The sequence below is a fragment of the Dromaius novaehollandiae genome, chromosome Z (assembly GCF_036370855.1).
Source record: "Dromaius novaehollandiae isolate bDroNov1 chromosome Z, bDroNov1.hap1, whole genome shotgun sequence".
Lineage (NCBI taxonomy): Eukaryota > Metazoa > Chordata > Aves > Casuariiformes > Dromaiidae > Dromaius > Dromaius novaehollandiae.
Window position 1 is genome coordinate 8879897 of NC_088132.1, and position 27870 is coordinate 8907766.

The window sequence follows — 27870 nt, forward strand, 5'->3', positions numbered from 1 at the left end:
CAAGGCCACTCTCAATCATCATTGAAAAGTCATGGTGATCAGGAGAAAGCAAATGTCACTCCAGTCTTCAAAAGGATAGAAGGAGCACCTAGAGAACTACAGGCCAGTCAGCTTCACCTCCATCCTTAGAAAGCTAATGGAGTGGGTTACCCTGGACACCATTTCCAAGCACATGAAGGACAAGATGATGATCAGTGGAGTCAGCATGGATTCACAAAGGGGAAATCATGTTTAACCAATTTGATAGTCTTCTGTGATGGGATGACTGGCTGGGTAGATGAGGGGAAAGCAGTGGCTGTTGTCTACCTTGACATTAGTAGGACTTTTGGCAGTCTCCTATAACATCCTCATCAGCAAGCTGATGTAGTACAGGCTAGAGGAGCAAACAGTGAGGTGGATTGACAACTGTCTGAAAGGCACAGCTCAGAGGGTTGTGATCAGTGGCACAAAGTCTAGTTGGAGGCCTGTAGCTGGCAGTGTACCCCAGGGATCAATACTGGTGCCGATCCTGTTAAACTTGTTCATAATGACCTGGATGAAGGGACAGAGTGCACCCTCAGCAAGTTTGCTGATGATAAGAAAACTGGGAAGTGTTTCATACACCAGAGGGCTGGGCTGCCATTCAGAGGGACCTGGACAGGCTGGAGAGATGGGCAGAGAGGAACCTCATGAAGTTCAACAAAGAGAAGCGCAGTCCTGCACACACGGAGGCATAACCGCATGCTCCAGTACAGCCTGGAGGCTGGCCTGCTGGAAAGCAGCTCTGTAGAGAAGGACCCAAGAGTCTTGGTGGACGACAAGTTGACCATGAGCTAGCAATGGGCCCCAGCGGCCAAGGCCAGTGGTGTCCTGGGTAGCATTAGGATGTATGTGAGGAAATGTGAGGCCACATCTGGAGTACTGTGTCCAGTTCTGGGCTCCCCAATACAAGAGACATGGGAGCTACTGGAACGAGTCCAGCAAAGGGCCACAAAGATGACTAAGGGCACAGAACACCTCTCATGAGGAAAGGTTGAGAGCTGAGACAGTTCGGCCTGGAAAAGAGAGGACTGGGGGGGATCTTATCCATGTGTGTGAGTACCTGAAGAGAAGGTGTAAAGAGGATGGGGCCAGACTCTTCTCAGCAGTGTCCAGTGACAGGGCAAGAGGCAATGGGCACAAACTGAAACACAGGAAGTTGTCTGACCATAAGGAAAAGCTTTTTTACTGGGAGGGTGACAGCACTGGAACAGGTTGCCCAGGGTGGTTGTGAAGTCTCCATCCTTACAGATATTAAAAAGCCACATAGACTTGGTCATGGACAACTTGCCCCAGGTGACCTTGTTTGAGCACAGGGGTTGGAGTAGATGAGGTTGGAAGGGGTCTTTAAAGATCATCTACACTCACTGTTCTGTGATTCTGTGGTTTCCAAGCAGCATGATAAACCAGTGTTGCTTCTGCTGCCCTTCCAGCATTAGCAGCATCAGTTTCCAGGCTGCACTGCCAGGGACCGATCCCCTACCTGCCCATCTAGCATGGAGCAGGAGTGGGCCACCATGTTGTTGAAAGAAAGGCAACAAGAGAAACACTACCTTAGCTGTGTTGCTGCAGCCATGGGTGGGGTGAGAGGACACACAACACCTCTGGGAAGCAAAAGGTTGTAGAACAGAACAGAAGTTGCAGGTGAATCAGTGTCTCTAATCTGCAGGCCTCTGAAAAGGAACTACATTTGAGACAAGAGCCATTTCAATAGCTGTCTTCATAAAATGATGCCCATACCACTCATGGCAAGGGCTAGCTAAACAAGCTTGCTCAAGAGATGCTTTCTAGTCCGAACTTCCCAGCTTCAGAGATTCAAATTACAGCACATACACGGTCATTGTACCAGCTATTCCCAACAAGAAAAACTGAAGACAGTTCTTCTCATGACATCTCTGCCTTAGAGCAATACAGTATATGCTGCATCCCAAGGCAGATGGTAATACAAGACTAAACTACCATACTGGAAGTTAAATCTGGACCAGCCTTCTCAGCATTTTTTATGAAAGCATTTTTTGCTAGGATTTTTCTGTCAATAGCAGTCTAAAATGCAAGTCGGGGAGGGGGGTGGCTTCTTTAAACCAACATCTGGTCTAAGAAAAGAGGCAGTGAACAATTTTGTAATTATATTGGAAATGTTTCATCTACAATAATTAGAACATTCATACAGAATTTTTCAAGAGTCAGCTTAAAATAATGCACACAATACATGAATTTCAGAACAGCCTAGATGCATCAGTTGCTTGCATTCACTGACATCTATGGTTCTCTCTTCTACAGGCTCACATGCTCCCAACAGCAGGGCTGCTACAGCTTTCATTAACATACCACTTAAGGGTATGTAATTTCAGTAATCAAGGTGGAAGTCAAGCTTCACATGCCAGCAAACTGAACAGATTCCAAACAACACACTGAGTCAATAAGCCCTGGAGGTTTTTACTCCTGCATAGTAGTGAAAGAAGCTCCTGCAGTAGCCAAATACCCACCAGCTTTACACAGAGCCCACTGTGGAACAGCAACCAAACAGCAGTCAGTGATGAAACAAAGCTTCACATCTAGCTCAAAGATCAGGACCAAAGCTGGCAAAGGAAGGGACTATTTGACCTTAAGTGCAGTAACTTGAGACAGCTGGTGACCTGCACAACTTTAATGGGCCTGTGAAGACTGACCACATCCTTCTCAGGTTCACATATTATATGGTTGCATTAGAGCCAGTCCTTACTTGATAAACACCAGTAAAAGCCCAGAGCATTAACAAGTTATCCTAATTAGTACAAAATTTAACTATATCTTACCATGAATTATAAGTACTTGTGCATACTTTATTAACAGAGTATAAGATCTAGAATACCAAAAGGAACACCACAGAATCTTAGTCTAAGCCTGGGCAATTGCACACATACAGGAATTACAAAGCTTGAAATAAAAACAAGCAGGGAAGGGAGTTTTCTTGACCAACAGGCAGGGGTGAAGTGCAATCAACTTCATCTGAGTTTGCATCCTGGAGCTTTATACAAATTGCAAAGTCAGTTTAATTACTTAGTTTATTTCTTTATGCTTTTAGAAACAACTATGGCTGAATAAACAACAAATAGCAGGAAGTGAGGGTGAACTGCTTGTAGTCCTTCACTCATCCACTAATGCATACAAAACAAGCATCACAAGTTATTCACTGGCCCTTTTATGATGTCTGACATTGAACGCCACCTCTGGGGTGATGCTCATCATCTTCATAGGCTTCTCCGTTATAGTGGTGTTTCCTTTTTTGAGATGGATCAAAGTCCACTAAATCCACTTGTTCCATTTCCTCAGTTTCTTCTATCTCCTGCCTTGTTGGTAGGAGTTTTTCCAGTAAAGACAGCTTATCTGAGGAGAGGAAGCCACTCTCTGGAAAGTTCACCTGAAATCATTAAAAGCTGCAGTTACTGTAGTTTGCCTGGACTGGCCTTTCTCCATCTGCAATTACAGGTCAAATTTCTGCCAAAGTCAGCTTTATCACAGATGACTTAGTTATTTCTTCATCACTGGGATTAAGTCACTGTGCCAGTGTTTCATGGCTGCAGGAAGTTAACTTCTACTAGATCTGGCAACTTAACCAAGTTTTATTTAGTACTTGTTCTGCCCCAGGATATCATCTAGAATCCCCATAGAAGCAAAGCAGGGGTATATCCCAACATAACAAACATGCTTAAGTCTCCCCTAAAACTGTAGCAAAGCCCGCTGCCACAGCTCCCACAAGCTTCTCTCCAGAGAAGACAGTGTTTTCCAGCCTACTCCCTTGCTCTAACACAGAGTACAATTCAGTCCTTCCTACAAGATGATACAAACTAAACACATCAACCAAACGGAAATTCGCAATGTATCCAAAGAAATTCTTCTGGTACTTAATATATATTCAGTATAGAGATGTTTGGGAAGCTTTTGCTTTGGTCTAGCCTATAACCCTGTTTGTTAGATCATATTTTCCGACTGTTGTCAGATATTCAGATATATGTTGGATATTCAGTGATGAAGAATGCCACACTAGTAAGCTGGTCCACTTACCCTAAACTCTATGATCAGACGTCCTTTTTCATATGGTCTGCGATAAATTGGCATACCTTCGTTCAACACACACTTAATAGCACCATGCTTGACAACCTGGCCTAAAAAAAGAAAAGTCAAAAGGAAAAAAGGGGGGGGGAGTCATACAGGCAGCAAAAGCAGCTTTACTTTTAACTCCCTTAGGTATGTATTCATGTAGCCTTCTACAGTGGGTTTAGACAGCTACACTGATAGGCAGTAGTCTATCAGGGACTTACTGCCTGGTAACTTCTGAGTAGGAGACCAGGTTGATATCTACATTACATTCTTTTAACCTTGTTATGCTTCCCAAGGGAAGCATACTTACAAATATGTTAAGTGCTCCATCAGTTCCAAGGCTGAAAAAGTAGTTTTCAGAGACCCACGGCCTTCAATTCTCATGAGGTATCCTCAGGATAAAAGTATGTCCATGAGGTAAGGTCTGTTACTATATCACGCAAAGAAAGAGTTAGCTAGTGCTGGCCACTATCCAAAATCCCTGTTTGTTAAAAATTTGTACTGTAAAGACTAGGAAAAATACTCAGTACCAGCACATCTCTTGTGTGAAGTTGGTCAGTTGCTTCTGTTCCCTTAAACTTACTGTTTACTTTCCAGTTTACATTTGTTGGATACAGGGACATTTGGGAGAAAGCAAACCAATACTTACCAGGATGGGAGGTAATAATTATAGTTCTGTTATCCAGCGTTGTGATAGGTTTTTGAAAGCCACATAATGCTTCAACCAGTTGTATATCCATGGATAAAAGAAGATCTTCATCTTGTCTAAGGCAGAACCAAACAAAAAGAGTCAGACAGAAGGAAGCAGTGAAAAGACCATATCCAAGGAAAATAACTGACATACCAATACTAACAAGCATGAGCAATTAAAGAATATCAAATACTGATGCAGCACCAGAAACCAGCAATTACAGGAATAATACCCATGCTGTGAGCCATTACTGAGCAAAACCAGCTATTCAAAGTGTAGAAGTTTTTGAAATTATTTGTTTAAATAAGAAGAGCAAGGCTCAACTGCATTCAGTTTTATTTCATTGCTCCTTCCCACTTATAGGAAAGTTCATCTCTCAGCCTCCCAGGGAAGATTAAACAGGGGGCAAATCAAAGTGATGGGTTATTATGAAACCATCTTCTAGACAACACCAAGAAATACCTAGAACAGAAAATATAGTTGTTTTAACTGCCCATCCTGACTTCATTAAGACAGTGCAAGCGATGTCTGTATGTGTCCAAGGGCTGAGAAAACCTCAAGCACATTAGAAGAACTTAAGCTACCTCACGCACACTATTTTAAAGGTCTCTGGAAGGAGACTTGCCTGCAAAGATAATTTTAGCCTCTGAAGGGACAGGAGAAACATTACATCTGTCCTAGAAGCAGCATGACTTCAGCATAACCCCATAAGACCAGAAATATCAAGGGAAACCTAAAGACACTAGAGCTGATGGCAGTGGGCAGGAAGACGGACAGCAATGGACAACTTCAAGTGCCAGGTACCATGCAGAAGTATGGCCCGGAATGACTCTTTGGCATAGCTGGTTCAATGTCTGGTTTCATTAGAATTAAGAAAAACAGCTCACTAAGCTTATCAAAAGTGGTCAGAACCGACTGTTTAACCTGTGAGCTCAATGCGCTTCAGCACAGAGTTTTGGCACCAACTCCCAGAGTTCAGCACCATATAGGACAGTCATTCAGACCAGCTACATGTTTAATAAGAACTTTTGATTTGTCATTTGTACTTAAGGACAACCAAAGGGATTGACCGTTGTCAGACATGTTTCCCCTCCCTCCAAGACACAAATGCCTTCCCAAATCAATTGACCTTGTTACTGTTCTAAACAGAACCAGTAAGATACTAAGTACCACAAAAGAAATTTGTTAAGTGACCAGTGTTTTTATTGGAAAAAAGAAATCATACAGACTAATTCCACAAACAGCAACTTGAATGAATGGGGGAGAACCACCTTTGCCAGCAGATAGACCACCTTGACTTTCATCAGAAAGGAATACGCTATACACAAGTTTGCCATAAACAGGATCCCTAAGGAAAAGTAAAGCACTGGAAGCTCCCTCTGCCCTGAAGCTAAATGAGCAATAACCAGCTGCCTACACCAAAAGATCAATTTTCTGAGTTAAGTGATGGAAAACTATCCTAGAAAGAACAAGGAATCTTGAGGACAACAACTTTTGCAGATATTCACAGCTATTAAGCAAAATACTTAAGAGTTCTTAAAATTCAAGGTTTGTAAACGCTCAATAACTGTAACTCCATTCTATTTGCCTTCCTTCCCCTTCTACTGCAAAGGCTCACAGAAATGTTTTGCATTGTCAGAACACCAATAGTGTGATGAGCTGTACCAGTATTCCTGCACAAGTCAATGTTCCTCTGACCAACAAAAACCTCATGGATGAATTCTAGCTATATGATCCTACCTACTGATGTTTCCATTAACTAAAAAGCCAGTGGTCACCAAGAAAGCTTGTGGATAAGCATCTCAAAAGTAAACACAAAAGACTTGTGGAGATTTACCTTGTAAATGTAGAGTGATCTTTTTGATCCAAGACAATAATTATGTCCCCTGGCTCTAGTCCTGGCTCTTGGTCCCCTTCACCATGGAATGTTATTTTCTGACCATCCTTCATTCCTGTTGCAGGAAAAACAAGTATGTCAGCCTTTTAAACTAAAAGCAACAACATGAACTATTTTAGTAAGTACAAGCTGGTACTATGAGATCTCTAGATCTTGAAAGTGGAACATCAGGACCTTCCCTTATAGCATTACATATCTTCATCAACTCACATGTCCAAAAGATTTTAGTGCTGCTATCCTGAGCTACATCTCATGATCATTAAGCTTAACTGTAGTTCAAAACAGCCACCTGCCAAGATAAAATCCTTGAGGGAAACATTATCAAAATAGCTTCCATTACATGCACAAGCACTACAAAAACAACATAGAAACAATACTGCATACAAAGCTTGTTTGGAGAATAAACGACCAATCAGCTTCTTGAGTTTTGTAAGTATCAGCAGCAGAGCTACTTGTGAAACATGATCTGTGCCTGTGACGCGAAACATCAGTGCCTGCAAAGGCTAAGAAGCGCTCTTCCTAGCAGAGTAATCATCACTTAGGAAAAACATTTCACCTACAGGGAAATCACTGTACCATATATTGCCTCATGCTAGCTTGTGGAGTCTGGCTTTCTACAATGGAAAGATTTAGCTTTTTTCATCATTTCCATGTTTTAAATGGCCACAGTATATTCCTACCGAACTGCAAAATATTGTAGGATTTTTCCTTCGGGGGAAAAAAAAACAACAAAATAAAGGTATTACAAGAAGTGTGCTCGCACATATATGTAAAATAGTTACAGATGATGATCAGGTGCAAATCTGTAGCAAGCCACGTGCGTGTCAGCATGTTCTGTCTTAGAAGCCCTATCATTCCAGAGACTTCTCCCACCAACTTTCGAGCAGACTACTCAGAGGAGATGCATTTGTCACTCGACAGTTCACATGACCCCATCGCTGTGAGGGTTTACATACTGAATTACATTTTGCCTAACAAAGAACACTTGTACCGAGCAACACTGTCAGGGTTGCATAGCAAACTTAGCACTAAGCATTATAGGCTTAGTACTGTCTTTGCACCCTATTACTATAGCAGACCTGGTTCCCCTTCACACTGAAGCACAGTAGAAGTGATCGGAGTCTGCAGGGTTTCCCAACGGGCTAACAAAACTCGCTAGGCAAGCTGAACCAACAAACAATATATCTGCATCTGATTTGATCGGTCTAGTTAACTGACCAAGATTTTTGCCTACCCAGTTGCACGAGACAAAAACAACTTACTGCTTATCACAACACAGGTTTTAGAATTCATTCTTAGTTTTGTGTGAAGAAATTAAACACCAATACAGAAATAATCGCCCTTCCCTAAAACAAGCCTCCCACTTTCTAAAGGTAGCAACAGGCTACTTTACTTAATTTGCATTCAGTAGTATTACTCACCATAATACTAAATCAATACCATGCACTTACTAAAGCTTCTGTTTTAGTGCTGCAAAGTCAGTGTCAGTATATTCAAATTTAGAACTTCGAATTATCACCATCCTCTCACCTTTGTCAATGTGAACTTCTAAAATCTTCTTCTCTCTAACAATTTTTCTGCCATTGCAACTCTTACACCGGTCCTTGGGGCTGATACGCTCCCCATGCCCCTGACACTCCATGCACACAGACTGAATTTGTTGCACCATTCCTGGCCCAATCTGATGAATTCTGATTTGCATGCCTGTGCCTCTGCAATTAGGACAACATTCTACAGCACCCTTCTTACCACCGCGACCTGAAAAAGAGGAAAAATTGGAGATGGATTATTATGTATTACCGGAAGAAAGCAAACAGCAAAAATTAACTTGCAGTTCCAGAAGTAACTGATGTGTAGTTTCAGTGATAGTTACCTTCACATTTGTCACAGATAACATTCTTTTGCAAAGCTAGTTTCCTTGTTGCACCATTGTACATGTCTTCTAAACTTACTGACAACTGATGAACGACATTTTTGCCTGTAACAGAAAGAGGGTATTTACTCACGTCTGAAAGTTTAGTTTTAAAACAGAAAATTTCCTATGTCACTCTGCTCAAGTCACACTAAAACAAATCTTTACAAACTGAGTAAATCAGAAGACTTTTCTATGAAAATGCAAATAATAATGAAAACAAAACATATGTAAACTCAAATTTAAGCATTACATGCAAGCTTTTAGTATTATCTAAAGTGACTGAACATTTGTACAACTACGAGGAAGTAGGAAACGCTACTAGTCTACAGCAAGCAAAACTTCCCTCTCACAAGGGGATTTCTGGAAACTGAATTGAGTAATACAGTCAGAAATCAATTAGAATTTACTGCACTTACTGCAGTCACTTACTGCACGCTTAATTTCAAAAAGCATAACAAGTTCTTGCTTACTAGGAATATCTTGATACAAAAAAAAACAAACCAAACCAAAACAATACAACATTTTGATGCAAATACTTTTTTCTTCTCTTTATTACCAGGAGAATTGAGATACGCAGCATGATTCTTAAACAGTTTAATTACAATTAGAATCCTTGTATGTTTAATCCAGATTTTAATTTTGAGCAGATTTTTACTGTAGCTTCAGACTAACTCCACTCAATATCACTAGAAAACACGGTTTCACAGACTGAAGCTGCTTTGGTTGCCTTGTTTAGCTGTAGTTACCTTCAACTAAAAGTCACGTAAATATTCACATTTGGACAGTACACTTACGATAACTCAGTTGCAAAGCATTTTAAGATAGGCTACTGTCCTGTGTCCAACGCAGGTTATTAAAAGCTGAGCTTACACTTAGATAAAGGTTTTCCAAACATGAAATCTGGTTAGATATTAACATGAGACAGTGCATAAGAGATCAAACTACCACTGTATAAACTGAATGGCCTCTTTCTGCTCATTTCAGGTTTTAAGAGTTAGGGATAATGCTTTATCTTATTTCCAGAACATGCCTGTAACTTTATTTTAACGTTATTTGCAGTGTTACACCTACAGCATTCGTGCAAGCGACTGCAATCCTTTCTGCCATAACAATCACACTGGAAAGTTTGCGGAAGTGTCAGAAGAAGGCACCTTACCTCGTCTCTCCCTCTGCATCCTCCCACCACCGCCAAAGAACATATCAAATATGTCCATGGGTGACCCGAAGCTACTACCAGAGCCTCCCTCTTTGATGGCCTGCTCGCCGCCTTTGTCATACAGATCTCTCTTCTTTGGGTCAGACAGTACCTCGTAAGCTTGCGAGATCTGCTTGAACTGTGAAAGACATGTGTCATGTCTCGGACGCCCTGACCTTAAGCCCCCAAACAGGACCCTGTCAGCGCCCTCCCCACACCTCCCGCCAGGGCCCTCTCATTCCTGCCAGCCCCCCCAAATGATGCCTCCCCCGGTCTCCCCACTCCATCCCCCGTGTTAGCCCCGCTGCACAGCCATCCACCCCCCGCCCCCTGGAGAGCCCCCGCCCCCCCGGGAGAGCCGCCCGCCGCCCCCGACCTTCTCGCCCTCGTTGGGGTTCTTGTCAGGGTGGTACTTGAGCGCCAGTTTGCGGTACGCCTTCTTCAGCTCCTCGGCCGACGCGTTGGGCTTCACGCCTAGCACATCGTAGTACGTCGTCTCCTTCACCATGGCGGCGGCCGGCGGGAACGCGGCGCTCCGCTCCGGCCCCCTCAGCGGCGGGTGCTCCCGCGCCCGGCGGCGGCTCCTCACCCAGCTCCTGACTTTTCTGGAAAGTTCCGAGCCGGTCCCCGCATCCGGGCTCTTTTAAGCCGGCGCGGCCCCTCCCCGGAAATCCCGCCCCGCCGGCCGCACGGGTTCAAAGGGAGGCCAGCCAATGGGAGAGGGAGGTGGAGGGGGGTTGGCCAATCGCCTCTCCCCATCCGTCAGCGCCAGGACACGCTGCCCGGCGAGCGCTTCGGCCCGCCTACTGACGCCACTCCCAGCATGCACCGCCCCCAGGCCGCGGCCGGCGCCGCGCATGCTCCCAGCGCCGCCCGCGAACTACGGCTCCCGACATGCCCTGGGGGCGGAGGCGGCGGGGTCACCGCGCCTGCGCAGCAACGGCCGTAACGGCGCCCGCCGGGCGCGCGCGCTGCCTGAGGCGGGAGGGCGGGCTGCTCTGCGGCTGTGGGCCGGCGCCGCCAGTCTCGTCCTTGTGAGGGCGCCCGGGAGAGGAGGAAATCATGTGAGCCGCCGCCTCCGCTGAGGGGGCGGGGAGCTCCCGGGTGACCGGCGCAGCGGGTGAAACAAACCCTACCCTCGGCCTTTCCAGAAAGGTCGGGGGAAACCCTGCCGCGGAATTAAGTAAGTCGGTTACGAGAGCTGCTGTAGACGGGAGGATATCAAAACCGAAACCCCGAAGCCTTCACCCATGTTGTCCTTTCCTTCCTGCCTCCCATTTTACCTAGAGGAGTACACAGTCCTCGGTTATGGGTGCTCAGACCCCGTTGGGAAAAGGAAAGCAAGGGGGGGAAAAAATGTCCCTATTTTGGACCTCACTTCAGCAGTGCATGTGCTGTGTTTTCCTGTAAAGTATCAAGGAGCAATAATGGTTACTATTTTCACATTAAAATGTTACACGTGTTTATATTAGAAGCCTTAAACCATTAACAGCCTACTCCTAAGCTTAAATGCTTCTGATGTTGTTCAGGAAGTTATCGCTGGCTATAACTGGAAATGCAGCTTTGAATTCAAACTGATATTTCTGAGAAGCAATGAAAGGGCCAGTCACAAGAATAGCCAGGGATGCTCACACAGCAGCAGTGTGGTGACTCAGAGCACCTCCGCACAGAACCATGCACATTTTCCTGTCCCGGCTGCAACCCCTGAAATACGCAAATGCAAATGACTGCCACTGTATTTCACTAGCTAGCTCTTGAATTGGAGATCCATACTTGGCCGCCTGTGCTGAGTGCCTCTGCATGCTAATGTGCACCATGTAGGTGCCAATTCTTTCTAGCTGAGTAACAAGGAATGCTCACCTGAATCTTTGAGTATAATAAGATGTTTAATCAGAATATTCAAAGATATGAGTGGAATAAAAGATTGGCAATTAAATCTTACATCCTTTCTGATGCTGGGAACTTCAAGGTGATACAGCATTGGATGGACCTCTCAGGACAGGGCACACTGCACTGATACACTGCGCTGAGATTCACCAGCGTTTTGGTCTCTAGCGCTCTTACAGGATTTTTTTTGAGGAAAACAGTTCTATTGATCACTCCTACTGTCCAGCAAAAGGACATTCATATGAGAAAATGCTGTTTCATTTCTAGATGAAGATAAGGACACGCAGGTGCTGTGGTCGTTGGTGCCAAGTGGGAGCTGCCTACAGCTGCCTCCATTACAATTAGCCATCTCAGTCCATCCTGCAGCTGAGAGGTATGTGCAGCACAGCACAGGCTTGTGCCTACTCAGGTCGACTATTACGTGGACCACTACACTCCTTGATGTATTCCAGTTAGGATTACTACACTCTACCTCTTGATCCACACACAGTTGACCTTTCCTGAAGATACTGTAATTTGTAGGTTACACCAGCAGCCTTTTGGCTAGTAGAAAGATTCTTACAAACTGATTACTACGATTAATAATGTAAGGGCAGCGAGAAGTGAAACAAATACTGGGTGCGAGAATAGGTGTAGAATAGCAGTATCACTGAAATAAAGCCACCAAAGATTTCCAGCCACTGTGCAGGAGCTGCATTAGCTACTTGCCTTGCAGTCTGGATAATGCGTTGATTCCAATGTAACACTTGTATTTCTATGACATCATGCTGCTTTTCATTTTGTAAGCAATGATTGTATATTATTTAAGGTCAATGTCATCCATTCAAAGGCTCTCCAGTGTTGCCAGTTCCCCTCCAAATGTTCATATTAGTGTGACTCATGACAACCAATCAGCTGCATAGAAGGAGGCTGAGGTATTTTTGGCAGGTAATATTTTGCATATGGAAGCTGTAGTCTGATTTATTAATTCACTTACCTGCTACAACTTACTGCACAGTACTTCAGATCCAGAGTTACGGATTTACTTCTTAATCTTAACTTTTTTGTGAGACCTTTTCAACTGGACAGTGCTTTTATGCAGGCTTCAGTGTAGGGTTTTCCACCCCTCAGATTGCGTTGACGTGTTGTAATGGGTTCAATGCAGTTAATATGATGACTATCCAGCAATATCTCAAATCTCCTGAGCGCAGTAGTTGGCCCTGCAGATGCCCACCTCAATCATAACAACTGACTGTTCACCGATAAGGCTGTGCTGTGGCAAGGTCTGCTCTTGCCTCACAGGCGTTTTTGGGAGGATGAATCAGTCCCCAAATAAGGTGTTGTAATCAGCAGGAGTTATGCTGCATGTAACCACATAGATTTAGGCAATACTTAATGCGATTAGCAAAAACAACATTACAATTGGATGTGTTTTCATGTGTAGCAGCCCTGCAGTCTTAAGGGCACTATTCCAAGAATATTTTTTTTCTTATATGTACGATAGGCTTGTGATGGTATTCAATTATTCATAACCTTGGTGATTAATAACCCTTCTGGACTGCTCACCTATTTACTCATTCGTTGACTCTTTTACCAATCTGTTGTTAATCATACTGATGACATGGTGAAGAGGGTAGCAGAGTTATTGAAGGTATTGCAGTTAGGCCCCAATCTCAGGCCTCAGAGGAGTTTAGTTTGTCAGCAATCCATCTCTCTCAACATTGTGCAGCATCTTTTGTAAATATGTGATGATACTCATAAATATGCACACACAAAACATACATAGGTTGATATCTATAAGACTGGAATGGGATACTCTGTTTCCTGTGTTGCCTATTGAAGATAAGAGATAGCAAAAGATTAATAATCATCTTTGTTCCCCAGGCTGGAATGTTTTCCTTTGTAGGAGCTTCAGATATAATTGGTCACAACTCTTTTTTCCTTTTGCTTTCCTCCATCTCAACCATCTTATCGATAATAAACAGACAACTTTACACTTAAAAATCCAGAGTTGTTATGCATAATTTTACTTTCATTTATTTTCTTTCATTTCTTTTCAAGGGAAGGTGTCGACACATTATGTAGGATCATACAGGGTTAACTTTTAGAAACACTAGAATACAGCTGTTAAGCTTGGTTACCAGGCAGGTATGCATACTTACTTGTCTATGCCATCTTCCTTTACTATCTAGCCTTCTACTCTAGTTCCTAGATTCATTCTGTTACTTACACACTTGTTTAAAAAAATTGCTGAAATGAACAATTTTATCATTGGGTCTGGCTGTTTCTATTCAAGTTGTTCTTCAATGGATGACCTTATAAAACAAACAGACCTACCGAGACCATCAGGCTATTCTAGTTTGGCTTTAACTGTAACTGCTGAAACCATTTCTTTTAAGATTATTTACATCCATTACTTAAGTTTGAGCTGTTTCTTTATATCAACTTTTCTTTATGATCATTCCATATTGAGGCATTTTCCAACCCCTCTGGTTTCTTATAATGGTGTTGGCAGTTAAAGATGCTGACTCTTCATATTATAGGCCTCTTCTTGTTCTGCAAATGTGCTTCTAGGGCTTTTATGTTTCTCACATTCTTGTGATTAACTTCTGCAGCAGGATAGCATGCATCAGCTATCATCTCTCCAGTAGCTTTGACTTCCAGCCTTCAAACATTTAACTCCTCCATCTCTGTTCACTATCCCTGCAAGCAGCTCTTTCTCACTTCATTTCCTTTCTGCACTCATCCTATGAGTCATAGGTGTTATTTTCTTTGATAGGGTAATGAAGTTAACATTTGTACCTTTTTCCTCCCAAAGGTATGGTTTTCAACAGAACTGGTAGTTTTCATATCTTGCCCCATATAGCCTGACTTTTCCTTTTAAATGAGGAAATCCTTTTGCAATTTTATTTATGTAACTGTTTTTCCATCTTCCAGGGAACAGAGTATACAGGGTTTGGTGTTAGCCTGTTTTCCTGGGCCTTTGCCTGCTCTATGACCAATATAGTTTGTTGGTTAAATAGCTGAGGTGTTCCTGAATATACTCCTTAAGTGAGTTATACAATTTGATCATCAATTATAACACTCTGGGTACATTTGCAAAAGCATGAATTCCCATCACCTCACACAAGGCTCTGTCCTCAAGGATTTGGGAAAGCCTGCAGATGAGCCATCACAGAGCAGCTGAGCCAAACAAATCCCCTTTCCCCTCACAGCTGCTGCTGCCTTTTAATTTAAACACCTTGGTCAGGTTCAAGCTAATTTACAATTTGGCCAAGGGTTGGACCCTGGCTGTGGTGTGAGGTTTAAGCATAATGGTTAAGTGCATGCTTTATCTCCGCTGAGGCCTCGCCTGCATGAAAGACCCCAGGCACCTAGCAGACCCGTGCAATTGCTTCCCCATAGTGTTTACAGGCACACAAGTTCCCTGGTAAAGCCCCCACAGACCCCAGCCAGCTGGTGGACCGTGTGTCTGCTGCCTGAAGGTGGGAGGGTTACGGGCGTGCTGGATCTCCTTCTCTGGCACAGGAGGCCCTGGACAGCCAGTCGATTGCTGTGCTGGCTGCCCTGAAGCATAATGACTACCAATGCAGCTCGCTGACACGCACACATTCTGCCGGAGACCTCTGCTTAATGGGACTTGAGCTTTTGCTCTGATTATTTGCATCGCTCTCACGTTAGCCATTGCCCTAGTCTCTCCCCTGCTTTTTTGCCACTCAGTTCCAGCAGTGCTCTGCAGTTGTCCTGGGTGTCATCTTGCACAGAGACATTACAGGGAGAACGCTGGGGGACCCTTGTCTTTGTCCATAGCTGGTGGTCCCTTGCTGCGGGATCCCAAACTTTGCCTGGTACCTGTTGATTGACACAGTGCCCACCCTGGCCCTGGACTGCACAGCCAGCAGCGTGCTCCTTTGCCAGTGGCTCTCGTTGCTGGGGCACCCACACTGGCTTCTCCCATTCCTTACTAGTCTTTTGTAACTCTTGCATGCCATCAGGACATTCCCACTCTGCTTTTGTGCATATCAGAACCACAACGACAACACAAATCCTGCTTTTTTTTTTGTTAGTTATATTTCCCCACCTCTTGCTTTTGGAAGCAGGTTAATATATCAGTGGGGGCAGGACATCCAGATAGTGTCCCGGACCACTGGGGCGGCCCCTGGGCCAAGCACCGTGCAAGCGGCCCCCCCCGTCCTGCGCCGTTTAATCGGAATATGCAATGAAAGGGGCGGAATCAAAGATCAGCAAGTCAATCACGCCTCCGCGCTGACCCCTCCGCGCGCAGGACCCCCGCTACCGCCGGCCCGGCCCGGCTCTCCGCCGCCCCGCGGCAGCGCTCCCTGGCGGCCGACCGCGGCACCGCCGCCCCCCTCCGCCGGCATAGCCCTGCCCACTGCGCTTGCGCCACGCCACATCACGCTGCGCTTGCGCCCCGCGGCGTCCCGCTTACACAGCCCGCGCTGGCCCACTGCGCCTGCGCCACGCTCGCACTGCCCGCGCTGGCTCAGTGCGCCTGCGCCCCGCTCCGCAGCCCGCGCTGGCCCACTGCGCCTGCGCACGCCCTTCCTTCCGGTCAGGGGCCGCGTTTATGGCGCCCGCGCTCCTGTCTTGCGGGGGAGGGGGGGTTGTCGCCGCGCTGGCGCCAGAGCCGCCTTCTGGTCACGTGAGCGTCAGGGCAGGAGGTGATTGGCAGGGCGTGCTGCGGCGTGCTGCTGACGGGGCCCGGCGCGCGGTAAGGGGCGCGGGCCGGCGTTGCCATGGGGACGGGCCCGGCCGGGCCGCGGCCTCCCGCCGCCTCGGCGCCCCCCGGGCCGCCCTGCCGGGGCAGCGGCTCCAGGGCCCGCGGAGGGGCTACCGGTGCCCGGGCGCCGCAGCTGGGGTCCCGGCCGGGCGGCGGCCCGCCGCAGGCCGCGAGGCCTTGCCTGGCGTGAGGTGGCCGTGGGGCAGGTTGTGCAGTGCGGAGGCAGGCAGGAGACCCCCCCCCCCCCCCAGGCCCCGCTCCGCCGGGAGACAGCGCGCGGGGGGCTGCGCGCCAGTCATGGGCTGTTTGTTTTGCTCTGCAGCACAGTGATGCGCGTGTGCTGGCTGGTGGCGCAAGAGACATGCGGCCACCGAATCAGGCTGCCGCACTTGGGAGCAGTGGTAATTGGACGCGGTCCAGAGACTGGGATAACGGATAGGAAGTGTTCGCGGCAGCAAGGTAAGGTTTAGCTCAAGTGCTGCTTTCTCAGCCCAGCGATTGCCCAACTTGCGAAGAGTCTGAGGTACAAGCACAGCACTCATGATAGACTCATGATAATCAATAAACCTTCTTCTTCCACTTAGCTAAATTACAGTGAAACCAAGGAAGCATTGTTTTGGGCTTACTTGTAGGCCTGCTCTGTGCAGTGCTGAGATGGAGAGGACAGCTCTTCCTTGAAATCTAAGCAGGTTCCCATAAGCTTATTCCTGAAGTCACTAGCTTCTGCATGGTACACAGAACTGTGTGATTCTTGAAGCCACTGAGAGTTTCTTACAAGCACTTACACAGACCTCTGGGTCCTGACAAAATCTGAAGAAACGCAGCCTTCCTGCTAAAAGGAAGATAAGTTCACCTTTATAAACTAAGACATTGAGCACTAACATGAGTCCTCAGGTCCATAGTCCTGTTCCACTGCCTTTGCTCTCACGTGGTGAATGGCACTAGTCATGTCTGCTGTCTTCCACCAATTGATTTATAGTATGACTTGGTATTTTGTAGATGCATTGGGAGAAATCGCATTTTAATCTGTCAAATACTTCCCTTTGCACCTTCCCCACTTTATATTTCTTCCATTCTGGACACAGCCCTTTTCCGTGCCATGTTGTGACAGAGTGCTGATGAGAATAGCAAGAATTTGTAGAATATTTCAGTAGATTTCCCTTTTATTCTGATGTAATTTTTGCTGATCCATAATATCAAATGCACAGGTATGACTCAGTAATGTGGGTTAGTCCCATCTTAGCAGTGGTCCTGGAAACCCTAAGACAGCATGGCAAAAGTCTTCTTGCAGAAATATTATTAGAAATTTTTCTTAGAAGATAGTACATGCTTAAAATGGAGGAGTGTTTTCTGCCTTTCGGGCCTTTTTATTTACATTGTTTTATGATGCTTTTTGGTTTTTTTTCAGTGCAGTTAAAAGCAGATTGTAACGAGGGTTATGTCACAGTCAAACAGGTATGTTTTCAAATGGACGTACAATATTTCTGATACTTACAGAGGTGGTTGTTATGCTTACACTCCACAAATGCTGCAGGGGATGGTTCTGACCACAGGGTCTGAAGGGCCTCAAGCTATTTTATGATGAAGGTGAGCACGCCAGGTGGTCCTCAGAAGGGCTCTTTCATTTCCTTACCTCAATGCAAAAGCTGCAATGCACCTTCCAGACATGCTTCTGTCTCAGACAACCAGAGATGCAGTGTCAGGGAACGCTGTCTTAAATCCTCAGCCTGTTCTTCCTCCAGGGAATACATTTTGAACATTTCAGTGTTCTTCCCCTAATCAAGAGGTTAACTTGCTGATTTTCCTCCTAAGCCTTGCACTTCTAAAGATGAGGCAACCCTTCATTGAAGGACAAAATGGTTCTTATTATACTAATGGGACTAGGCAGTTCTCAAAGGTTTTTGTTTTGATGGCTGATAGAGCCAAATTTGTGGTCATCTCCAAGGAAGGTGGGATCTGAAAGAGCACTGAAAGCATTATGATGTTATTAGCTGGGAGGATACAGGCCTACTCTCTCATATTTATGGGGACCAGTATCCCTGAGATAACATGAAGGGAAAATTCTCTGGCTTCAGGTGCTGGGGCACGTATGTGTGCCCTCAGCATCAGCATCCACATTTGTCGACTGATGAGTAACATCTTCCATGAAAATGCCCCAAGAGCTCAGCAAGTACTTGGCTGCACTGGTATCTGGTGAATTCTGCAAGAAAGTCTTAGACACAGTTTCATGGAAATCGGCCTTAGCAACAGTTTGAATATGAGGTTACAGGAATCTAAGGCCAGGGAGCACCCCCTGGTGGTAGCAGTTAGCATGTTTCCACAGTCTGTTCTAGAGCTGCTTCCCCTGTGATTTATGTGCAGCACCAGGTTCCAGTGATCAGCTATTAAATAGCATATTGGTCAGGGGGATGTGAAATGTGCTTGATGTCAGTGAAACTTTGTGGGTTACAGACTGAAAAGATCCTGTCTGGAATCGGGGATTTATCTCAGGCAGTATTGACTGATAAGAGGCAGAGTACCACCTGGTGAAACAGGCAGGTATTGCAGGGACAAAGCTAAAGAAACACTTTGTGTCAGAGTTCATCAGTCACAGGCGTGATCTGGTTTCCTACAGTTTGTACCATGTATAAACATTAACCAAAAGCATTTTGCTCTAGGGTCATTTTCGTGATCAGGCAAAATGTCTCCGCTCAAGCAAACACTGTAGGTTACTCATACTTACACATGCTGGGGTGGACAGAGAGAGGTTAAGCCTCTCTTAAAAGAAACAAAGTGTTCTCATCAGCTCTGTTTAAACATAGTCTTGTGTGGGTTGGGAAAGGGTTATCAGATATGACTTGAAAAGAAATGACAGGAGCAAAGGGCTGGTTCCTTTATAGTGGACTCCTCTGGGGGACTTCTATAGACTGTTTTTGCCCAGATTTTTTCTTTCTTTCTTTTTTTCTTTTTTTTTTTTTGCCTGTGCAAGAGGAAGTTGAAAGTGTTGGCAATGACCTGTTCTTAGTGAGCCAGCCGCTGGGAGCTTGGGTTCCTTTCTCTCTTGAAATGAGCGGAAAGAGTGGTCCCATGTGTTCGGAGGTTGATGTGCTGACAGGGCAGCATTTGGGAGAAACAGAAAACAAAATATAGAAGAAAGAGAAAATAAAATAATTGGAAATTGGGAGCCTTCTGGAGGTGGACTGAAATAATCGTTAAAACTACTGTTACTGATAAAACAGTAGTTGTTAAAACTGTTATTGTTTTAGCAATTATTTGGTAGAGTTTTTTGGGTTTTTTTTTCCTCTTCCTTTGCCCTTTTTGGAGGAAAGGGGGCAGTGAGGCATAGGTCATCTTGTAACTGTATAGCCAGCCGTGCTGCTCTGTCCGTGGGACACGATGCCTCTGAGGGTTGTGTGCTAGCAGTTGTGATTCCAAGATGGGGCCTCCAACTTCTAACTTCCCTCATCCTTCAGAGTGGGTCAGTGTCAGGAGGGGTGTGCAGTGGATACAAAACATTTCTGCTTTCCAGGATAGTGATGTTTCAGGACAACTGAGTGTTAGTTGCTGGTGATGACAGCTACAAGATCCTCTGCTCTCTCTCTCTCCTTTTTTTTTTTCTTTTGGTCCCTACCAAAGATAGGCGTTAACCCAACTACTGTGGATTTAATGAATATTGGCAAGGATAAAGAGGTAAAAATGAAGCCAGGCCAAGTTCTGCATATTGTGAACAAACTTTACCCCTACACGGTGCAATTTTCCGAAGAATCAGCGAAAACTATTACAGAAGTAGAAAAGAAAACACAAGCTGAGAAGAGGCCATGTGAGGACTCCCGCAAAAATAGTGATGACAAAAACGTGCCCAGGAAAAGTATGAAGACAGAGGCAGTGGATGCACCAGGCAGTTTTGCAGATCACAAACTGAGCAGTTCCAGTGTATCCCCAAATGAGGGGGCTTCTAGCAAAAAGGTAAGTGTATTAGGATTAGTACTTCTGCTGGTTCTCCTAGGGTGGTCTTCTCCAGCAGAGCTCTCTTACTTTTGTGGGTACTACTTATGGGGAAACTTGTCAGGTGAACACAGATCCTCAAAGTATCCAGCGTACATGAGCTGACATATGCTAAGGCAAAGACTCCGCTCCTGACACCACACAGATCCTGAGAAAGTTACCTGGATTCCCTTCTAACCTGAATATCTTCCACAAAATCACTAATGTGGCTTGAGTCCTTCACAGGCTCCTGCTGAAATCAGCATGATTGCTGAGCTGGTATGTGTGTGAAGAGGTCTGTGTGCAGCAAGTGTGAATCCGATCTCTGGTTCCTGTTTCAGTTTCTGCAAGAAATGCAGTCCGTGTGAGCTCAGCTTAGCTGGGGCCCTGCGACGATCCTGTGCTGCTGCTTGAGATGAAATCTGCCATGTTTACAAATACAGCAGTGGTTATCAAAAGGTTACACGCACAGCGGAACACTTCCTCCCTCCCACCCCTTTTTTACCTCCTCTCTGGTCATTTCTCATGGCTGAACCATGTTTCCCTTTAATGGGTGTTACTGGCTAAAAACTTCTGAAAGGGAGTTTTTAGCTGGGCTGACATGGACAAAATCGAAAAAAGCAATGACGACTCAGGGCTTCTAGAACTAAATGTGTGGTTGCTGGAGGAGACAGCACAAAAGCACAACCCAGCAGGACCAAATTCTAGTCCCAAGTTTACCACTTATTTCATTTGCAGCCTCAGGCTAGTTGTATGAGGGCTGTATTTGTGGTAGTATAAGCAGAGGGAGAAGGTGATTCAAACTGTTAGCCGGCTTATACTTTCCTGTTTCTTTCTCTGCACTAGAGTAATGTTTGAACATCTTCCTGTACATGAATACAATGAGGATCATCATTGGCAATGCCTGAAGTGTTCTGAATAGAAATATATTGTCTGCTTTAGAAAAAGTACACTCAATGTGTCTTCCGTTAGGCATTCATTAATCACGAAATTCACAGTTAAGAGAGATCTGCTGGTATTGGCTTTTACTTCCTGTGCCTTACTTTTCTGTACAAGCCACTGTCTTGCACACTACCGAAAGACCTAGGAGTAGGGCCAGACACTACAACAGAGTTTCCTTGTTTTGTGCAGTGTGTGATGAGACTGTAAATGGAGATCCTCGTAGCTCCTTTGGCCCCTGTGACCCATGAAGTGACAGGTTTTGTAGTAAAACGATCTGGCATCAGTAATAATACTCAAGGTCTGTGTCATAACGTGTGTGAGCAAGGTATAAAGTTCAAACAGATCTAGGACACCCTGTTGATAACATTTTCCAACATTTGAAAGGTTTACTTTGAATCTCAACAGTATCTCGTTAAGAATTTGTATAAGGAGCTTTGTGGGGGAGATCACAGGGCATATGTTCTTAAACAAAAAAAATCAGCAGTTATTTTGTTGTTACAGTTCCAATGAAAGTATTTAGCTAAATGCTTTTAAGTATCATTAGATTCTTAATTATCTTTTAAAAAATGCTTTTTCCTTTATATCTTAGGAACATTTAGGACACTGGAGTCAGGGTCTAAAGCACTCCATGCAAGATCCAAAAATGCAGGTAGGAATTGTACACATGTACTTTACAGTAGTTCCCATTTAATAAAGTGAAATGAGCTTGCTTTCTTCCTTTTGCAGCATACTTTAATGATCTGATTAACCAGCAGGCTACGGCATAAGGGCTGAATTGTGCTTGCATGTTTCTCTGTGGTAGCATGAATTTGGAAGTCCCTACTGTACTGACTTCACAGAATGTCAGAATGTCATTATCCTTGAACTTTCAACTCTGTCAGATTTGGCCAAAAGATCTGGAAAAGGTTGTTGGGAGAGTAGATGAACAGTATGGTTGCTTTGTTTTGTTGGGGAAACGATCTAAAAGGATGATGTGGGTTGAAGTTGATCAAGTAGTGGAAGTTCATATTTTTTTTTCCAGCAATCAACATTATCTTGTTTCTGAGTGATGCGGTTTCCTGGTTTCCAGTAAACTCTTAACTGAGGAAAACCTGTGAGTCAGCTGACAGGGTGTGACCACTGGCTCCTGATCCACCCTGTTTCCTTCTGCCTACACGAATTCCTGGGTGGTTTCTGCTAAGCTTCTGCACATGCTCCAAATGCATCTCTCTCCCTCTACTTCTCTGCTTTCCTTTAGCTGCATAATGCTTCCCCTTCAGCTCTGGTTTTGTTTGCTGCCTGCTGTCTGAGAGGTCAAACTGAAGAAGCAGAAACCTGACAACTCCTGCTTCTTGTGGTCCTAGTGTATATACATCTCAGAACTCTTCCACGCACGCTTTCTTGTTAGTGTTCTGAGAACCCTGAGAGCATCTTCTCTATCCCTGAGTAAAAGCCACTTTAATTTTATTTTTAAGTTATGACTAATACATAGCCTGCTTCTTCTCAAAACAAGCTTTACTGCTCAATTCCAGGATACAAAGAATTCTGTCCATCAAACAGCACTCGTGCTGGAATACTTACCTTGAGAGAGACAGGTTACTTCAAAGGCTGATGGAAGAGCTGTACTAGAGATGAGGGGAATCCAGTACCTAATACTTCTCAAAATCATGTTTACCTTCCAAGTGTTTGTAAATAGGTGAAAAGAAGGAATTTCACTCACATCCCACCAGTCTGGGAAAACGGAAAGGAGTACGGCTGCTTGTTCCTCCAACAGTGTTACATAAAGATGCATCTTTCCATATGGCCAGACCACCTTTGGCAAGTGTTAGTTAGTTGAGAGAAGTTGATGATGAACCTGGAGGAAGAAGAAGAAGAAAAAAAATTATCTTTCTGTGTTTTCACTGCCTCCCCACTGTGTGGTAGAGCCAGAATCCTTCTAGCTTGGCTTTGGGATGAGTGACTCTCCTATGTGGCCATCTTAACACTGGAGAAGGTTTTTTTTTTTTCTTTGCACTTTTCAGCAATTTTAAGTGTCTGAGAGGACAGATATCACAGAAACATGTGACCCTTGGTTCTCAAAATCACAAAATAATTTCATTTGGAAGAGATCTGTGGAGTCATCCAGCCTGACCACTTGCATTAGATCTGGTTGCCCCAGCCCTTGTCTGTTTGGGTTGGGATGATCTCCAAGGATGAAGATCCCACAGCCTTGCTGGACTTCTCAAAGGCATGACCATCCTCAAGGTGAAAATATTTTCCTTGATACCTAATCAGAATTTCCCAATTTCTTAATTTTTTTTAATCCAAATCTGAAGTATTGGACTGTATAGAGTTTTAGGAAAACTGAACGTCCATTATCCAGGAAATGCCAGCAGTTTCCAATGTGTCTTTCTCTGAGGGATGCTAAAGCTATTGAAGTGCCGACTTACCTTTTAAACATGAGGCTTAATCTTGATCCTTTAAGCAGAAGTTCACACTTTCCAAGACAGCACTTTCTTGAGTCAAAAGATAATCTGGTTTTAAATCTGTTGTTTGAATGTTAGAACATGAATAACTATTTGTGACTTAGTGTTGGCTTTATTAGGTGTGGTTACGAACTCAATGCACAATAGAACTCCTTTCTTTTTTAATATTAAAGAACAGACAGTTCGTTTTCTATTTTTTATTTTTTTAGAAACACTTTTCACAATTGGCTTGATTTTATTCCCACTGGCTGCCTATGCAGGCATTAATGTGTGTATGTAAAAATACAACAGCATGAACTAGTCTTGCTGCTGAAAGAGTCAGTCTTATGATTTGTGTGCTGATAAAACTTTAGTCGTCTTTCATGCAGAACAAGAAAAACAAGACTGCTCAGTTCTGTATATAAACCTATGAAAATAATTAGCAAAGATGAGAAGGAAATCTTCCATTTTTCAATAGTAGACATGCTGCTAAGAGATCACACACATAGCACATAGTTTCTGTTTCAGAACCTGACAGATTTTAATAACCATTAACAGTCTTGTACCCATGCTCTCCACTTGTTTTGCTGCTGACTCTTTTGATAAGCTCTGTCAAATTCTTGCAGAAGGCAAAACAAAATGAAAATGGGAAGGACAGACAGCATGATGACAGAAATTTGCCCTCCTTTATTTGAATTATCTTACGTAGCACGCTGGCTAGCATGAACTGCAAGCACTCAGAGTCGAATGTTTGCTGTCTCTGCAATGCTGCTGGAAGTCTATAGCACGGTGCACGTTATTTTTATTACCTTTTGAGACCTGTGTTTCCCTCCAGGAATCTTCAAAGCCTGAGTCAACCCAGCGCATTCCTATGTGCTTTATACCGAGCATAGCACCAAGATTTTTGTTTCAGTGACCACAAAGCTTGAATGAAGCCTGATGGAAGTAGAGTTTCCTAGACCTCACTGGTGATTTTTCCAGAGAATTCACAGCCATCTGTAGCAATAGTTAAGTTATTCCTTGCTGTATAAGAATAGAAGGCTTTTTTTCTTGCAGGGTTTAAAGAGGGATGCTGGAACATCTCTCCACACCTGTCTGGTTTATGGTATGGAAAAGGGAGCACATGCAGGACCAACTTAAATCAAGCCAAAATTCTCCTTCAATTGGAATGCTCTGCTTGATATTTCTGTCTGTGTAGTAACCATTCCTGGCTTCTTAGACTTCTGTGCCTTCACTGAAACCTTCCTTTTTGTCTTTGTGCAACTCGCGAGAGGCTTGCTGCATATTCTGACCTGCACCCCAGCTGCTTTGCCTGCTGTGGGGAAGATACCATTTACCTGAGTGCACTTTTTGAGCCTCTGTCTGGTCTAGATCGCATCGCTGCCTGGATCCCATTTAAGCACTTGGCTCTGGCATTAGATGAACTAAGATGTCTGTAGTTGAGACAACTGCTACCTTCGCCTTCTCCAAGCCAGTTGACCAGAGGCCTCCTGGGCTCACGTGATTATTGTGGAGTGTTGTCTGCCAAGTACTGTGATTCCTCATCAGTGCTAGATAAGTCTCTCCTGCACTCCTAGCCCTGGCTGAATTTTAAGATGGACTGGCATAAGAATATGCCTTTTGCTGGCGTTGACTTGTCATGCAACAGTTTCACCTGCCAGGAGGAGGAGAAGCCAAGAGTGTACCCTGAATGCTGCAAGGGGAAATGCTAACCAGTCTTCATAGTAGAGCATGGATGCACACCCATTGGAACATACACATAAACGATGCGTTCTACAGAATACCTTTCAACTAAACAGATTTTCCAGTCTTTTATTCTTCCTTGTATATCTCTATTGGCGGCTGTTAAACACTTCATTGGGATAGGTGAAGCATCTGATTGCCTTATGAAGGGAAAAGAGAAACTACCAAGCTTGCTGTGGCAGGGGTTTTCAGGGATCTGCATACCTCCCTGGAAACTTTGTAGCTCAACTTTGTGTGGTTCAGAGAAAGGTAAATTTTGATAAACTGATTGTGGTCTTTATGCCGTGAGCATTGTCAGCCCTAGAGGGCATTCCCAGTTGTATTAAAAACACCTCTGTTTGTTCAGGGACTCTTGCAGGCACAATAGATCCAGAGGGATAATGTCTCAAAATCCACTGAATATGGTGCTTATCAGAATAAGACATTTAACTTCCAATCAATAAATAATCTAGTTTTCTTTTTGATAGGTTTACAAAGATGAAAAGACTGTAGTCATCAAAGATAAATATCCCAAAGCACGTTACCACTGGCTCATCTTACCATGGGACTCCATTTCAAGCCTACGGTCAGTCACAAAGGAGCATCTTGAACTCCTGGAACATATGCATGCAGTTGGGGAAAAAATGATTGAGCAGTGCCCTGATAGAGAGACTTTGGAGTTCAGACTGGGTTACCATGCGATCCCCAGTATGAGGTAAGACCTAAGCGAGTCATCAGGTAACAGCACTCAGCAGTCCAGAACTCATTCTTCTGGATATACAGATTTGAGGTTAAATCTTTAAGACAATTCAGTGTTGCTGTAGCACAACTGATCCTCCTGAACTTAGAAACCAGCTTGATGTTCAAGTCCTTTAGATGCAGCTGTGTGCATGCTACTGCCTACATGCTGATGGGCTAAACAGCCTTCTTAGTTAAGTAGGAAATGCCTTTGGGGTTCCCTAGCAGAGGTGGGGTCACAGTATCCCTGTGGTCCAGTACAGGTGAAAGTGGTGGCACTGCAAATAGCCAGGGGCTAGGATGTATCTCCCCTCTGGACACTGAGCTGGGATGGGAGAGTGACTCTTAAACCCTGCCCTGCTTGATACTGAGCATGCATTTGAGTCGTGTATCAACAAGTCCAGGGATTACAGTGCTCAAATGCCTGTAGAGTATCTGAGTATTGCAGTCTGTGTTCCTAAGTTGTTTTCCAGTTCTTGGACTTAGCTTTGAGTTGCTGATACAAAGTCCTAGTCAGGAACTCCACCAATTGTAATCCTTTAGTTTATTAAAACTATTGTCACTGTCTTTCTGGAAATGGACTGTCCTTGGGGGTGAGCACATTATGCAGAATAATGATCTTGACTATTTATAATTAGAAGAAACATTAAGCAGGGGACACTGCTTCCAAAGCACAGAGTGGGTTCCTTCTGTAGCAGGATTGTGGGTCAAACATAATGGAATAAGACTGATCCATGAGGCAGTCAGACTCTTATCATCAAGTCTGCAACCGATAGTACTGCAAAAGAACTTCAAGCATTAACAGCTGTTTTTTTCTTTTCTAAACAACGCATTGTTTCAGTCAGCTGCATTTGCATGTCATCAGCCAGGATTTTGATTCTCCTGCCATGAAAACCAAAAAGCACTGGAACTCTTTTACTACAGAATACTTCTTAAACTCTGAAGGTAATGATTAAAAAAGTAAAAACTATAAAAATGCTTGTGGGCTTTGGCTTTGGGCTTTTTTCCAAAACAAATGTGTAAGCCATAAATTGTATTAATTTATTTATATATATAATATTAATAATTTCATTTATTAATGAAAGGTTTTATCTAATTTCAGATACTGGGGAATAGCAGTAGGTAAAAATCAGCTAAATTTTGTGACTGGTTTAAATTAAAGACCAGGAATGACACACTGTCCTGTAAAGCACCATGCATAGATTCTACATGTTAAATGCATTTCATGGTGCTACATGGTCACAATACCTCCTCTTTCTTATTTCAGATGTGATAGAGATGGTAAGAAGCAAGGGAAAAGTAATGGTGAAAGAACACCTCTCTGATCTTCTCAGAATGCCCCTCAGATGTCACTTTTGCAAAAAACAGCTATCTACTATCCCACAGTTAAAGGTACATCTGAGGAATCATTGGCCAAAATGACTTTGCAAAAAATTGTCCTGGAATCTGTGTTCAGATTTCAGGCTAAAACAAAGACAGAAATGCTACAGGACGTGGGTGTCTTTTGTTAACTGTAATGACAAATGTAATATGGCAAAATGTAGCCTGGAAGCAGCAGCATGTTAACTTTGTAATAGCATAGAGGAAAAAAAATAAAAATAAATAAAAGTGACTTCTCAAATTGAAGATGTGTTTGCAGTTTTGCTGTGACATACCCATACTTGCCTGTATGGTGAAAA

The 27870-nt window shown here is 44.1% G+C and overlaps 2 protein-coding genes across 3 annotated transcripts; one reads left to right on the forward strand and one right to left on the reverse strand.

Annotated features, from left to right (window-relative positions):
* Positions 1-2131: 2131 nt before the first annotated feature.
* DNAJA1 (DnaJ heat shock protein family (Hsp40) member A1) lies at positions 2132-10449 on the reverse strand. The gene is made up of 8 exons (XM_026111163.2): positions 10173-10449; positions 9758-9935; positions 8560-8664; positions 8217-8444; positions 6627-6741; positions 4748-4863; positions 4063-4163; positions 2132-3418 (listed from the first exon to the last, which is right to left on the reverse strand). Exons 1-8 carry the CDS (start codon positions 10302-10304, stop codon positions 3200-3202), a joined length of 1194 nt encoding a protein of 397 aa, XP_025966948.1. The 5' UTR covers positions 10305-10449; the 3' UTR covers positions 2132-3199.
* Positions 10450-16208: 5759 nt separating this feature from the next.
* Positions 16209-27817, forward strand: APTX (aprataxin). 2 transcript variants are annotated; one of them, XM_026111168.2, is made up of 8 exons: positions 16209-16344; positions 16726-16862; positions 17812-17858; positions 20019-20348; positions 21898-21957; positions 25942-26168; positions 27033-27136; positions 27459-27817. In XM_026111168.2, the coding sequence occupies exons 2-8, from the start codon at positions 16733-16735 to the stop codon at positions 27611-27613; spliced, it is 1053 nt and encodes a 350-aa protein (XP_025966953.1). In that variant the 5' UTR covers positions 16209-16344; positions 16726-16732; the 3' UTR covers positions 27614-27817. The 2 variants fall into 2 exon arrangements, with proteins under 2 accessions (XP_025966953.1, XP_025966951.1); XM_026111166.2 differs by having other exon boundaries at positions 16240-16394.
* Positions 27818-27870: the final 53 nt, after the last annotated feature.